Below are 16920 nucleotides of genomic sequence, written 5' to 3'. Positions count from 1 at the left end.
TTGTAAAAAAAAATCACAATGCTACAATCTGTTTACAAATATCACTGTTTCTCTACATGTGTCTGTGAAAGTCAATCACACCTTGACTTGTGCAACTGAAATAATTTCTTATAAGAATAATTTAGGGTGATTGTGAAAAAAGTAATAAAAGTCATATTCCTCACATAGGATTTACTTCTCTTTTGTAGCTATCATTAAAGTTATACCCTGATTCAATTAATTGTCTTCCATCATCATAATTTCTTATGTTGGGGCTGAAATCCACTGACATGGCTTGTACTGTTATTTACTTGACTAATATTTTTTCAGTTAAAACTTTCCCTTTCTAGAGATTGCATCATTGATTTTTGAGGCAGTTTACGGAAGAGGGATTGGGACAGGTATTTCTTTCTTTCTGTCCTTAAATGGAGTGCAGAAGCAGCAGAAAAGTCCTTTCTACTCTTCACTTTGGGATGTGGACTTGGTTGCTCCCTTTCTTTAGTCGAGCACTCTATGATTAAATTTTTCTTTCTTCTCAGTGCTTTTCCCAGTGGTTCTTTGTTGAAAAATTATCTTCATATGCCCTAAAGAACACTGCAATAATTCCCACTGACTGATGGTGAGAGAGTTGTTGAAAGGAGTCCGAATCAAGTCTCATAACTTCTGAACTGATGGCCTTTCCAACAGTAGCACAGATGCCAACAGCACCACAGCCAAGATCCATCATCTGGAGGCAAACTCTTTGCTGTTGGCAAGAGTTCCAGACAGCAGTTCAGGGACTGGGCAATGAGAAGAGAGATTTTCTATTTTTCCAACCACTTTGTTATATTTTGTGGAAACAAATCTTCAAGTGACAACAAGAGCTTGTACCTCTGATCAAAGCCAGCGTGCCAGTCATAATGATAGTTTCACAGCAAATATGAATTATAAGTTTTGGTGCAGTGCTTGAGAGGAATTAGAAATGCAGTCCCCACAGCATCAGCTTATGTACAGGAACTTCTGCTCCACTATCTTACAAGTTATCTGAGTATCTGACAAGTTTCAAGAATCTGACAAACAGAAAGAAAATGGACTGAGTGAAAATGGGTCAGTGATTCTCAAAAGTCTTTCCAGTAATAGCAGTTGACAAAGATTTAGTCATTTAGTCATATAGTCATATAGTCAGTATACAAATAGCATCTTTAGAACTTCATGGACAAAGCAAGAAAAATTCTACAAGTGCTTTAATGAAAGAATGAAATCCCTCGAAGTTGGCTGTACTTAACCCTATGTTTACTGAGCGTACTGGAGTTTTTTTTAAGATAGCAAAAAAAAAATAAACAGTTGCTGGGTAGAATTAGGTAATGCTTGAAGGAAAGAAGGGCAAAAATGTTGGAGAAAAAGACCTGAAATCAGAACTGCTCTATTTACAACCCATCCCACTTAGCTTAGTGTTGACTTCAATTTCTTTTTCCAAGCCTATCTGAATCAAAGTAGCCTTAGAGAAAGCCTTTATCACTTATTTACACTAAATGATCTGATGATAAAAGCTAGTTGAGTTGAATACAGCTGGTAGGTACATTTGGAAATGTGTGACATTTATGTTCTTCCTACTTAATGTTCTTGATAACTTGAAGGAAATTCTTCAGCCAGTAAATCTGTTACTACCTTAGTTATAATTACCACTGTGACTGCAATGATTGCATTTTAGGTGTCTGATCTCCATGATGACACCTGGGTATGCCAGGCTCAATACCACTTACCTATTTTGTAAATGCTAATTCTGTAATTCAGCAGGAGAGTTTTCAAGAGGCAACAGAACTAGCATCAAGCAAAGAATCAAAGAATGCTTAACTTCCTGTAGTAGACTTGCAACAAAAAACTTTTCAACTTCTGACTAAGAATTGGCCTGAAACGAGCTGAAAATAAAAGTTGTTTTGTCACTTGGACTTGGTGAATCTGGGACACTGGGGTGAAGTGGGATAAGCAGGATGCAGACAACAGGGGAATGTGAAAGGTGTAAAAGCACAATATATCATTACAGGATACACGTAAAAAAAAAAAAAAAAAAAAAAGAAAAAGAAAAAAAAAAGAATAACAAATCCATGCTAGGGTAAGCTCAATGTGTTTACTATGCATATAAGCTTACACTACTTCCATTACCTCTTTCCAGACTCTTTCAGTGAGAAATAGAATGCCATAGGTTAAGTGGAGATATAATGGGTCTGTTCTCTGGTGTCCCGAATGAAAAATCAGGACCATCTCACAGACTGTGTTACGTTTTGGAGCAATCTATGCATCCCATTGGAGTAAGATCTACTTGACATTGCCAGACAGTCGCCTGAGGCAAGAGTGAAGGCCTAAATGGGACACAGGGTTCCTTCAAAGCAGTGTTGAGTATTGTTCCTGCTCTACATATTGTGCCTTTCTTGTAAACAAATATGGTTTGACTCTCTAGATCTGTCAGCCAGCTCCCAATTTCTCTTCTACTAAACTGACTGGAAATATTTCATTTAAAACATAAAATGATGGCCTACAGAATAAGCAGTAAGCGACTCGTGGCTCATGAAATTTGATTGCCTTTGAGGGCAGATGACTTCAGGGCTGGAATATGTACTATGCATAATATAGGAGGTATCTACTGGCCTAGGAAAATAAACCTGTGAAAATACAATACTTATGCAAATTTATACAGCTCCAGTTATTCAAAAATTCCCTGTTTTGTCACAGTAAATTATAGCAAATTGATGTAATTGTCTGCAAGTAACATACCCAGGAAGGTTTCTGATTAGCCATTACTTCTGTTTCAGTGATAACATAGAAATTGTGGATTTCTGAAGTTATGTAAAGGGCTGTATATTGTTTTATAATTGTATTTGCAATTTGATGTATGTGTATATGCATGCAAAAGAGATATAAATGATTCATTGCCTGAATATGTCAGAAGTGAAGACTTCAAGAATGCAGCATAATGACAGCATTAAGCATTGAGTTGTTTCTTCCCTTAGAAACCACATCCCTCAAGAGTCAAAGAAAACATAGCCATACAGCACACAGGCTAGAGTAAAGCATTTCTTGAGTAGACTGCAAGAAAGAAAGGGTTAGTAACCAGGGCCGCTACTGATTCTTTCGTTGTGTGATTGGTTGAAATAAAGTGTTACTCCAGAAAGAGCAGGTTCTGAAACATTGCTGTGAGAAAAATCCAATAGATCTCATTTGGTCGCTTAGAAAACTTGAATTATGTGAGTGATGGAACTCTCTGAGCCACATAATTATCTTCAGCAATATAGCTGAGAAAGAAATGGAAACTGATTTACAGCAAACTTTGGAGTAGTATTTTGTAAAAGAGCTTCTGTTCATTGTTTTCACTATATAAGGATGGACAAAATTCATTTAAGCTGAAAAAATAACTAATAAAAGGATTCTTTTTTTCCTCCAATTTTATAGACCTTAAGAAATTCAGGATAACATATTGCTGAAAGGTGCTTATGAGAGCTTAGAATTTTCTACTATTGAGAGAAATGACAGTGCTGTCAGTTCCTACAGGCATTCTTTGGAAAGCATAGGCATGTGAAGGGTGCTGCATGAACCAGTATTTGGGCATTTTGAGACATTGCCCAAAGGCATGCAATTTCAGAAACTATCAGGCTTAGATGTGTGGGTTTTTTTTCCTTAGCTTACAACTTTGTCTTTATTTAATACTTGACTATTGCTTCCAACACATAGACTTGCTGAACTTCAGTTCTGTTCCAGCTTGACAAAGCATATGCAGAACAGTAGATTTTCCATGCATCTTTGAGGGAAGCTGATTGTGAAGCAAACAGATAAAAGTGGGTATGCAAGACCATTTGCAAATAATAATAAAAAATAATAATGCTATCAATAGAGTCTTGACTGCTTCCCACCTGCTTATGACTCACAGGAACTTATTTGGTAACTGTGATTGTATAGCAGACTTGAAAGAAACAATAAAACAAAAAGTTGGCCTTAGTCACAAAATGTTACAATGCTTAAAAAAAATGAACCCATAAAAGTTGAAGTAATTCGTCACTGAAAAATGACAAGTAGGTATTTCCTCCTTAGCCATGTTTTGACATCACTTTCAGTGTTAAGAGTTTCCAAATTTAAGAAGAGGTTGTTAGTGCTATGATTGCTCCCATTTTTGTCTCAATTTGTAAAGAAGCTAATTAGCTTGCATTCAGAAACTTCTTTGATTATGGAGATCTCCACATTGAATTCTGGACAAGGCTGTCAAGTAAATAGATCTGCATGGGTGCGGGTGGCTCCATCTGCCTTCTCTCCTTTGAGACTGAGTTTGATTTGGGATTGGACACAAAAAGGAGCCAGTGAGAAGCAATTTTCAAGTAATAGCCATTGTAAAATTATTTCACAGGCCAAGTAGGTGGGAGTAGGGGGAAAAAATCAAATTGATTGCCACAGGTGGACTTCTTTAATGAGACCAATGAGTTGATCTTATGCTTAACGGTGGGTTAATGATGTTAAGGATGATACAGAACCTTAAAGGTAGAAATCATAAAATGCTTTAACAGCATGACACTCAATTTAAGGTATGTTTTAATTAATATCTTTAGTTTGTTAAGAGGGTGTATGAGGTGGATTATGGTACTTAGCTGACAAGTCTTGATTTGTTATGTCACAATAATGTGATAAATCATTATTAAAAGTGCCACTGGAAAGAAAGAAAAGTTCATTTCATTTCCCTATGAACAAAGAAATGATTTCTTTCTGAGTTGATTTAACATGTTATTTTTTCCCAGATTAAGCCTCAAACTGAAAAATCAATTATTCCCACAAATCTCATGAACAGAGATTCAGGCCTGAAGTAACTCTCTTTATCAGTGACTGGCAATATTTAATACAGCCTGGCATTTTTAAATAGGAATCTGTGGTCCTCACTATTGCTTTTATTACATAAAGAGCATTTCAGAGTGAATGTTTGCTCTAACTTTGTGCATCAAAAAGCAACACTGAAACTATTTCTGTGACACATGAAGCATGATACAAGTTCTATAAGTTTAATAGCATACAGTGCCAAACACTATGAGAGAAATGTCATGTGCAAGGGAACTGCTTTTAACTAATTTTTAGGGGAAAGTCACAAGAGAAGATCATGTAGGTATGGATAGAAGGCCAAGAAATCAGTCCACTTCTACCCATGTCCTTCTCAGGCATCAAGGCTCATTCAACCCTGTGTTCAAGCAAAATTTGAGGAAATGGCACCAAGCTAAAGCAGAATGATGCCAGCTCAAATCCTTTAGGATTTGCCCAGGAGGTATTTTTCTTGTAGCAGATTTCTTTTGATAAGATTTTACTCTTTAGACACAATTCCCTTCCCTTTACATTCCTTCCTTTACCTTCTCTGTCTTCTCTCCTTCTTTTCTTTTTCTCTGTGTAACAGCTGCAGTGAGATTCACTTAGTCAGTCTGGTTCCTATGAACCTCTGCAGAGCTGAGCTATATGTCCCCAGCAGAGAGATGTTCTGAGAAAGTGTTGTCAGTTGACTGTCATACAGAATTGCCATACCTTCCTGCAGGGGGGACTGGGAGGGTGACACAAGATGGGACATCCATTTCCATACACATATCTTCACTTCCCTTCAGTTGCAGTTTTTTCTCTACAAGGATTCCCAGGGACACAGTAGGCCCAGACAAATACACCCTCCTTGGAGCCAACAGTTATATCTAGGTGAAGAATGCAACTCATGATGTCTGAACCATTTGTACTCCTTGCTATTTGTCAAAGTTGAATCAAAACATTTTTTGTACTTTCTGTTGTCTTTAATGCAATTTCTAGTTGTGCAGTCTTATTACACTACTGAACAGTACCCCTTGTATGTGTGAGTTTGTACATAATGTGTGGGAGAGACAAAAAAAAATTACTAACAAGTTTCATTTTGGAACCTGACTGGTTTTATGCCTGCTACCTGCAGTGACATGTTATAACAAGGCAGTTCTACAGCTCAGGGGTCCTTGTTTGATCACAGCAACAAGAGTGGATTTCTTTCCTTATCTGCAGATAAGCAGCATGGGTTCTATTTAATCAGAAAGGCCACTGCACTGAAGTCTTTTTTTTGATGTCTCCACTGCGTTATTTTGTTTAGGAGATCTGAATTTACATAATGTGTTGTGTGTTTGTGTAAATTTAAAAATATATATTTTGTAATTACATGTGAAAGTCAGCTTTTTATATATTCACATAGATGTCTGTCTATCTGAGATTTTTTTTATTTTATTTTTTCTGGATAATCTCTTATGTTCAGAGAGTTTGAAAAATCAACCACTGCTTTTTTTTTTTTTTTTTTTTCCCATAAAATAATTTGTCAGTATTGCTGCACCTCTTGGCCAACAGACACCTCACAGTACTTTGTGACTATCCTCTAAACAAGACTATTAACTACAAGATAAAGATATGGATTGATATGTGTCATTTTCATACACACATCAAATAGAGGGAAAGGAAAGCACGACTTTTTTTCTCCCAGATGATTCAATGCTCATCTTGGAAGAAGTATGCCTCCTGTCAGACACCTGCTCTAGCTTTCGTGAGACATCTTCTCCAGTGTTTAATTTACTGCTGAAGAAATATTTTTATGACTTTAATTTTCCCTATAGTGATGTATAACCTTAGAGCTCAGGAGAAGGAAATGATTTTCTTCCTTATCCATCATCAGCAGAATTTTGTTAAGACTTCTAAGCCTTTTTAGTTTGCTTTCCCATGAAGAGCCACTGTGGTAGTAGACACTGCTACTGATATGTTAAGATGTAACTTGACCTTTGAGGTCTTGGAGAGGTTCACTTTTCAAGGTGATATGTGAAATAAATTGGAGACAGGCTGAGGAGACTTCAGATTTTTGCTTAGTTTCTATTGAAACACAATTCAAAAAACTGTGAAATGTCCTCTAAAAGTAAAATTTGAAAAAAAAAAAAAAAAAAACCACAGAAAAACACAACCCAAACCAAATCAAGATACCTGAAAATGGAAGAAAATTTTATTTTGCTTTGGACTTTTTAAATGTATAATATTATGCTGTTTGAGTATGAACCCTGACAAAAGAAAAAAAATAATCTGAGACTTTATTTGAATTGAAAAAATCAAAATGTTTTGTTGTGAGGGTGTCCAAATGAGATGTGAAATCCTGTCAAGGTTTTACCAAATTTTCTCTTAGAAAAAGCTTTAATGGGAATCCATGAGGCCTTTGACACATTTTCTAGACTGATATTTTTAGATGGAAATTATCCTATCATCAAACACTTTATTGGCCAATTTGTCTTTCTCAGCCATTTATTTTTTCAGCCATTTCAGCCATTCTTAATGTAGAAAATACAACTTGTGTTTTTTAACAGTATCTTTTATCTGAGACAAAACAATTAGAACCTACCAGGATAATTCTCTTCTGCCTGTTCAGATAATGCTTCATTTTCAAGACTGATGTTTTTTATTTTTCAAGGGTTTGAAGTAAAATATTATCTTAATGCTAATTTCTGTACAAAGTGTTAATTATCATTAAATTTGACTTTGGTCTTGAACAATTTTTCCACTGTACTGTCATCCCAATTGTTTTGGCAAAATAACCCTAACTATTAATTATTAAAATAAATGCCAAATTGTGTCTTCTATAAATATCAACTAGCATTTTCTTTCATAAAAGATTTAATGAGAGGCAAAGCATTACTGCTTTCCTATATTGTTAATAATGTATTGTCAGCTATTTCCCATTATTGACACTTTTGGATTATTGTTGCTAGTGTCATGTAAGTCAAAAGTAAATACAGTACAGTGATTTTACTTTTATTTTAGGAGTTTTGAGTAATGAAACATCATAGAATCATAGAATAGCTTGGTTTGGAAGTGACATCAAAGATTATAAAGATTATCCCCACATTGTCTGCTGTGGGGAGAGTAGCCACCAACAACATCAGGATACCAAAGGTCCCATCTGACTTGTTGGTTTTCCAGCAAGAATTCATTGATGGGAGAGAGAGAGAGGAGGAAAGGTCAGAATGAATTTTTTTTTTTGTTTTGTTTAATTTTTTAAAATTTATTATAAAGTATCAGTATCTCTCTTTGTCATGTGTTTTCCTGTACATGTGAAAGAGTGTGCTTCTGCCCCTGTGCTTCAGTCATATCTCTTAGGACCAGAAATAATTTTTTAATCCTTTCTCAAGGATTAAAACTCAGTTTCCTCTGACCAGCTCACAGAAGAGCTCCTACCATGAAAAGCATTCTCTGTGGTAAATATGCAAAATCTCCATGCTCACTGGTTTTGAAGCTATATCAAAATTAATGTGCTAGGTGACAAATTCAGGCATCCAGATGAATGGGCAGACATCATGCTCTCAGAGACTGCATTCATCTTGAGATGCTGACCTTTGTTACTCTGTTCCAAGCAGATATCTAGATCTTCACTAGAAGATGGTACTGTCTGCTAATGAAAAACTACTGGAAATGCCAAACTCATCTATTTAGTCTGCAGTAGTTTCTTAGTATCTTTGAATTCTTAACAAATTCATTTGAATTTGAATCTGAATTACGAAATGCTGTTTTGAATTAGATTAAATGTAAAGAGTCTAATTTACCAATTGTTAGTGCTATTGTTGAATGTTTTGCACAGTTTACATAGCTTGTGAAATTACTTTAATACAAAACAAATATCAATAACTGTGTATAACAGAGCATAAAATCCAATTGGTGCCTTTTGATATTAGATGGATTTGGTACACTGCAAGTGGTTACTCACAAATTGTTCTTTGCATTAGAATAATGAATTGGCTTGAACCTTATTTAAATTGTGTTTGTTTTTCTCAAGTAATTTTCCTTTCTCTTGTTGTAAAGTACATTTGTAAAGTAATACACTGTAATTATAGGAGAAATCTATTCACTAAAAAGAACATTACACAGGACACATTCATTTTAAAGGATTTATTTAAGTCTATTTAGCAGGGATATTGTCAGGAATGTTTTGTTTATATTGAAGTTGTTGAATTTTTAGGCTATTTTCTTTGGCTGAGTAAACACTAGAAGAAATTTTAGAGGACAGGTGAACAAAATAATGTCAGGATCTGGTTTTCCAGAGCATGGCCAAATTCAACTGAAGGCTGAACAAACCAAGTGATCTCAGCTGCTCATCACACACTTTGCCCTCTAGACTCTTCTCCATAGCTTCTTCAAGTTCTCCCTTTGACTGACTCTCTCTTAGTTTTATGTCCTTCTTACATCATGGCACCCAAAACTGCACACAGTTCTCAAGTGAGGTTTTGTCAGATACATGTTGGCAGCTAATGGGATAACTTTATTCTTACTTTCATTTGGGATCAATACCACTGATATTTTTCAAACGCCATAGAAAAACTAACTGTAAAAGCAATCATTGCATTCTGAAATTATTGGCATTATTTGCAGTTCTTTGCATTGTTTTCATGACTGCTCTTTTCTGTCTGTTTTTCTATCATCTTATGGCTTTCATGGTATATTTTGTCTCTGATGCTATTGGCACAATAGAAGGTTATACTTTTCTCTGGTGTCAATACTAGTAGCTTCTGTATCATCCTCCATCACTGCTATTGGAGTACATTTAGGTGGTAAGTCTTGAAGTGAAGATTTCTAAGACATTCATTTTCAGAAGACATTCAAGCTTTTCAGAAGTAGATAAGAACAGAAGACAGAAATATTCTGCTATTGCAGAGAGGTTCGTGGAAAAGGAAAGCAGTACAGATACATTTTGAACTAACAGAAAATTCTGTTCTTACTTACAAACCAATGAGATTAAATTAATGTAGACCAAAGGAATTAACTCAAAATGTTCTAGGAAGCTAACATAATTTCACAGTGGATTTTACAAGCCCAGACAGTCAGTATACTTTGGGCAAGCTTGGACTGTCAGCTTCACTATTGGAACTTGTTTTAACATGGATTGTGTCTTAACCAGAAGTAAATCCTTTGGAATAAAAGGTAACTGTCCTGATTCAAGGAGCACAGATTTCTGAGCACTTGGTAGTTGTTTAATGGGTCATGGACAGTGTTTTTCCTGGATTCTAGCTTTTCAGTACTCTTTTTCATTAGAATACTGTGTCCCATGATTGCTACTAAGCTTGACTTTTCAGTATTGTATTGTGAAGCTAGGCGATAACCTAGCAAACAGCAACCACTTATACAGTGTAGTAGAAAAAGCAATTAAAAGTAAGAATGTGGAAGGTATGCAGTCTTCAGACCATCCCGAAGGAGGGCATTTCTTGACATTTCTCAGATTAGTGAACAGTGACGGATAGATTGATTAAGCTACAGTAGTTTATAATGGTCTTGTCTGACAGATGCCTACTGTGCTTGGATCCCCAGTAGACAAGGATGCACAGACCTTAGCTCACATTACCTAAACTGTCCCTGAGGTGGATTTAATAATCTCTCTTATGTCCTGCTTTGCCTCCGTGTGTGCAACCACTTTCCAAAGAAGCAGACTTCTGAAAGCAGTAATTCCTTACTGTCACTGAAGGACCAGGGATTTGGAACTTGATGTCTTTTTTTCCATCACTCTCACTTCCTGCCTTGACAAATATTTCAAATTAGGGTAATAGAATCATAGAACGGCTTAGGTTGGAAGGGTCCTTAAAGATGATCTAGTTCCTCACCCCTGCCATGGACAGGATTGCCATCCATCAGATCAGGCTGCTCAGGGCCCCATCCAACCTGGCCTTGAACACCTCCAGGCATGGGGCATCCACAGCTACTCTGGGCAACCTGTGCCAGTGTCTCACCACTCAGAGTAAAACATTTCTTCCTTAAATCTAATCTAAATCTCCCTTCTTGTACTTAAAACCATCCTTCCTTGTCCCATCACTAACTGTCCATGTAAAGTTGGTCTCCCTCCTGTTTATAACCTCCCTTTAACTACTGGAAGGCTGCAGTAAGTCTTTCCCACAGCCTTCTCTTATTGAGGATGAACAAGCCTAAATCCCTCAGCCTTTCTTCAGAGGAGAAGGGCTTTAGCACTCTGAGCATCTTTGTGACACTCCTCTGAACCCACTCCAACAACTCCATTTCCTTTTTTTGCTGGGGGCCCAAGCCTGGGCACAACACTCCAGATGAGGCTTCACAAGGACAGAGTAGAGGGGAAGAACCTCTTCCTTGCTGCCACCCCCCTGTTGATGCACCCAGGATACTGTTGGTCTTCTGGGCTGCAAGCACACACTGCTGGCTCATGTCCAGCTTTTCGTCCATCAGAACCCCCAAGTCCTTCTCTCCAGAGCTGCTCTCAAGGAATTCCTCTCCCAGACTGCATACATACCTGGAATTGTTCCAACCCAAGTCCTACACTTTGCACTTGACCTTGTTGAATATGATTAGGTTCTTGTGGGCCCACATTTCAAGCTTGTCCAAGTCCGTTTGGACGGCATCCCTTCCTTCTATTTCTACCATAATAACCAAGTTAAGCAGGTAACACATAATGTAAACTATTTTGAATAAAAATTATTTCCCATTTTGTGTTTTAGCACTATGTAACTCTTTGCAAAATATATTCTTTTGAACTCCTGCGCTCTACAACCTTAACTATTGAGTTTCTAAGAAATTTTCTTTATTCAGCACTATATGAATATTAGACAAACACTAATGCATTTAAGGAAGATTAAACTGATGAGGATTTTCAACATCTTTAAATCACACATTTTGGAGCTCACATGGAGTTGCATTTTCCTATTATTTTTTACTTTTAGTTTTAAGCAACAATTATTCCAAGAAAGGTTCCAAATAGACCTATTCAAATTTAGACTAGTTCAACAATGCTGTGTTACAGCACTGATACGAACTATGAAAATACCTGACATCTTTCATTCTGCTCGTCAGTACAGCACTTAAATGCCAGAGCAATTTTTGCTTAAAAAATCAGCAATAGGTTATGGAGCAGGACATTTTTGTGACACTGTGTATCAATCCACATCAGATTTTCTGTTATTCCCAGCAGCATTTGATTATGCTCTTTTTTTTTTTTTGTATTTTCCATTGCAAGAATAAAATTTAGATACATAATTAGGTTGAGTGTTTTGATACCTTCCAGGAACAACCAGTACAGATAGTCATCACCAGCTCTTTGTGGGTCAAGCTGAGAAGTCCCCATTGTGTCTACCACAGAATGCTATTTAATATCTTGATGAATGCTATTTAATATCTTGATGATTTGCACAAGAAAGTTGAGAAATGCATCCCAGCTCAAGTTAAGATCCAGGAAATGCAAGTTTACCTTGGGACTTACAGATAGAACAGTGTGGGAGGTACAGTGGTTGGTGAATCTTCACTGTTCTTCTGGGAAATGGCTGTTGAGGCCATTGGCTTAGTAACTACTCGATGTCCAAAAAGGCAGACAGTACCTAACCAGGGCTAGGAATTATATTCCTATATTCCTACTCCATTAGAGATCAGCTGTGGAGTAAGTTGCAAATTGTTCTTGCTTCTCCATAGCCATACATTAGTGAGAGCATCCTGACTTATGCCTTTGTGCAACTCATCTGCTGCAGATCAAGATATATACTCAATTTACCTAACGTTTCATAAAGTTCAAGGACAGAGTACCTTGATGGCTTTCTTTCTTTGTCTTCATAATCCTTGCTTCTTGTGCAAAGCATATAAATTACTCCCTTGTGATGGAACAAGAACCAGCTATTATCACTGATAGCAAGCTGCAGCAGATCTTTCTGCTACACTATTAGAAGCAATTGAAAGAGGATGACAGGTCCATGATCTGGCTAGAAGCTGTAAAATGCATCGCTTACAGAGACCTAAGAAATATGAGCTGTTACTGACAATTGTCGTAATATTTCTTACAACTCTCAATGAAATCCTGCTCACAAAAGCACAGTTTAAGAACCAGTTTTAGCTTACATCTGAGCCTTGCAAATTTCAAATTTACATTATTTCTCCAAGTGTTTTTGACAGAACTGAAAACTTTGATATATAGTGACTTTATGCCAACTCAGCTTATGTTCAAAGAGTAAAGAAGTTTTTGGGAAAAATTTTTTATAACTGTACTGCAGTCTATACATTGACATCTCTTCCCACAAGAGAGATCATAATCCTGGTGTTTATCCTGGAGGACAGAATGACTCTCATTAGTAGACTGAATAGTTTTACCATCAGCATTTTTTTTACTAATATTCATAACAAAGCATGGTTGTTGGACTACATGGATAACATTTAATATTGCTTCCAACTCAAACAATTCTATGATTCTATGATTCTATGCCACAATGGCATCAAGCTCCAAACTTCACAGAAGGGCTTAAGACAATATAAGGAAAAAGAAATTTAAATGTAGTCTTCCTTTTAGTCCTTCTTATCCATTATCACTCAGAAGGTGGTGACACATTGGAACAGGTTGCCCAGAGAATTTGTGGATGCCCCATCCCTGGAGGCATTCAAGGCCAGGCTGGATGTAGCTCTGGACAACCTGTCTGGTGGTTAGCAACCCTGCATGTAGTGGGAAGTTGAAACTAGATGATCTTTGAGATCCTTTTCAACCCAGGGCATTCTATAATTATCCTGTAGCAAAGGATGTGCCATTGCTTACACTATCTGCTCCGTAGGAATTTTTGTTCCACAATGGGATGTGGGTGAAAAGCAAAGCCAGACTGATACGTTGGCGCATTTGGATTGAACATTTTAGTACATGGGACCATGTTCTTTTAGTACATTTCTGGGAACTACTCATTTTCATATGGTTTCGGAAGAGCATGCACAAAAAAATGAGATACTATTGTAAACACATGCCTAGATAGTTAGCTGATTAGGAGGTAGGTCTGAGTCCAAATGCTTAATTAGAAGTGAAAAGCTGTTGAAAAAAAGATTTTTATGGAAACCTTTAGGACAAATGTAGAGCAAGAATTTTAATCTCGGTATTTTTCTGGTACTTCTGTTATACAGGGAAGTTTTTATGTCCCATCTGGAAATTGCATGCAACATGCATATAAATGGCATAAGGACCTCTGTCTTCTGCTCTTGAATGCTCAAAGAGGACTTCACGTATACTACACCCTCATAATGAAGGAGGTTCCTGATTTACCACAGCTGAAGTTGGGTAAGAGAACAGATATTTCAGATCACTGAACATAATCCACTGCTGTGTTTTCAATACAAGTTTCAGTAGAAAAATTCTCGATACGTTTGTAGATTTTAGAGAATTTTCCCATCTATTTTCTGATTAGTGTTTATTTTGGCACAGTACTCCAGACTACCACTTTGTCTGTATGTGAATATCCTTTCACCCCATCTGAATGGGGGTGGCCTGATGAGTAGAGAGATAAAAATTTTCTGATATTTTTCTCAAAATACATGCTTCTGAATGATATTTTGACTCACTTGCTCTAACTTCCAGTTCTGAATCATCATGTGGCCTGGGGAAGACTAGAAATTTTGCTCAAGCATATTTTAAACTGAAAACACAAATTGGGAATAGTTGATATGAACGTTTTGAAACACATCCCCTCTCTCATACTTTGCAATACATTGATTTTCTGCCAATAGCATAATTACGTCTTGCTCTTTAAAATGATCCTGCTCTTCTTTCTAATTCATTTAATAGATTTTCTAGATTATAGGCAAAACCATTTTTGGCTGATCAGGCTGTTTGGGTCCAACGTGGAAGCACTGGTTGGATTGGTGGGATAGAGTTCTGTAATTTGCATTTTGTCATGTCTGTAATGATAGTGTGAGCTCCTATGAAAATAGGGAGCATCTCTGACTAATTCCTGCTATCCCTACTGTTTCTTTGAATTCAAGGAATATGTCTCATCTGTTTTTGTGACTTTGTATGTCTGTATACACAGCTGTCAGATTGCTATATTGCAGGGTTTATTATATTAAGAGCATTGAATGCATTAGTTAACAGATTTTAAAAGGAAAGGAAATTTTTTTTTTCACTGTGTAGATACTACAAGCACTTTCAAATATAACACATTATGCTGTACAGACTTACGGGCTTGATAGCTTCTATTTTCCACTTCGTGTCTTATTTCCTGATATATATTTCAATTCAAAATAGCTTGCCTGCAACTCGTGGAGTGGGGAGAACACATACTGTGTTATTCCATTCAGCTATAGGAAAAAAATAAAGTTACAGCATTTTTACTTGCAACTTACGAGCTGTCAAACAAAAAAAATCCAAGATGCAGCAAAACCTGTACTTCAGGCATCTTGGTTATCAGGCACATTTTTAGATGATTTATGTTTTACCTGAAAAAAAGAGGAACTGGCAGAGTTATGTTTTGTTGACCACAACTGAAGAACAGACAGATATGCAGATATGCACATATTGGCTTTTTGAATACAACTGACTTGGTTTTCAAATGACTTCTGGTGCTGAAGCAAGCACTTAATTTGCAAGTGTACTTGTTGTAATGCATGCAGATTTGCTAAATGCAAATACCCTTTCTAGCTGCTTGAGCAGAGCACTTATTTGCATCATTTTATTCACAACCTGAACATCTACTGAAGATTTGATTTTAAAGACAGACTTCTGAGGCCAGTAGCAAAGCCTAGAAAAATCATGGAGTATAAGATTTACCAAGTATGATGAATGTCAAGCTTGTTTTTGTGTGAGACAGTTGCCCAGACTGTTCTTACAGTCACTAGGGAGAAACAGACTCATTTAAGACTATAAAATATATTATAGACAAATAGTGCTTTCTACCTTAGGATGACATGAACTGCACCTTCTACTTGCTCATTTTTCTCCACTGACCACTAGAATGTAAATGACTCATTCAGTTTTAGACATCTATATTTGGTGAGATTAATCTCATCATAGGTTTCTAAAGATAGTTAAGATAAATACAAGACTATAAATCTGCTCTGTGGACTTTCTTAATTCTTTTTTTCCTTTTTCCTATCCCTCTCAATAGAATATTAAAATTTAATAGTCTAGTTAAGACATTAAAAGTGGAAATTATTGTTTCTCACATTTTGCCAGCTAAAGAAAGATCTCAGTCTGTAGTACTATTTGAGAAAAATCACTTGGGATTGGGAAGGGAATTAGTTTTAATCTATTTTTTTTATTTTTTTATTTTTTAATGTATGCTATTAGAAAGTTCAATGTCACAAAATCTAGCTGCAAGAGTTGGAGAGTTGATATAAATCCTCCCCTTCTTCATAGTTTGTTATGCATTTAATGTGGAGTATCCCTATGTTGGATTCTCTCAGGACTACATCAAAACAATGCTGCATGTGCTAGGCAAAGTTATTCACACTGCACAGGGCAATACAGAGATACCTATTACCATTCAGATGTGCAGGACTTATGTTACATGGCCTTGTGTAACATGATATGGAGAACTATTTATTGTACATCATTTGATCAGATGGTCCAGTGGTGAGACAACAACTAAATTGCATTTAGTTGACCAGTTGACCATAAATCACAGAATGACTGAATGGTTATGTTGGAAGTAACCTCTGAGTCCATCTGTCCAACCCCTGCTCAAGCAGGGACACTCAGAGCAGGGTGCCCAGGACCATGTCCAGGTGGCTTTTGACATTCTCCAAGGAGGAGATTCCACAGCCTCTGGGCAACCTGTGCCAGGGCTGTGCAGGTGCACAGTACAGAAGTTCTCCCTTGTGACTGGGGGAATATCCTGGATTCTGTTTTGTGCCTGCTGCCACTGGGCATCACTGAAAAGTTTTTGGCTCTTTGCAGTCTCCCTTCAGATGTTTGGATATACTGACAAATTTCAAAAGCTAGTAAGCAAATTTCTATTAAGAGAGAGAGAATATAAGCCAAATTCTATCCTGTGTCCTGGCAACAACCTTCCAAAATATATACAGGCTTAGTTTTCTAGGTCTCAGAAGCAGAATTTGTACCTGAACCCCTGCAAGTACAAGGTGTATTGTGCATGAACTTGTCCAACTTGAAACTTGTCCACTGACAAAGAATGTCTTATTTATTGTCTTATTTATTGTATGAAC

At 36.7% G+C, this 16920-nt stretch overlaps 1 protein-coding gene across 1 annotated transcript in view; it reads left to right on the top strand.

The window, feature by feature from the left end:
* FAM135B (family with sequence similarity 135 member B) overlaps positions 1–16920 on the top strand; it is a 120180-nt gene that overhangs the window by 81616 nt on the left and 21644 nt on the right. The window contains exon 7 of the mRNA XM_042869670.1: positions 13885–14038. Within this exon, the coding sequence (XP_042725604.1) occupies positions 13885–14038 (154 nt within the window). The remainder of the gene's footprint in view (positions 1–13884; positions 14039–16920) is intronic.

This window comes from Lagopus leucura, unplaced genomic scaffold, assembly GCF_019238085.1.
Source record: "Lagopus leucura isolate 7727_CA_CO unplaced genomic scaffold, USGS_WTPT01 Super-Scaffold_100002, whole genome shotgun sequence".
In the NCBI taxonomy this organism is placed as follows: domain Eukaryota; kingdom Metazoa; phylum Chordata; class Aves; order Galliformes; family Phasianidae; genus Lagopus; species Lagopus leucura.
Note: the sequence above shows the minus strand (reverse complement) of the source record. Positions and strands in the feature narration are given on the sequence as shown.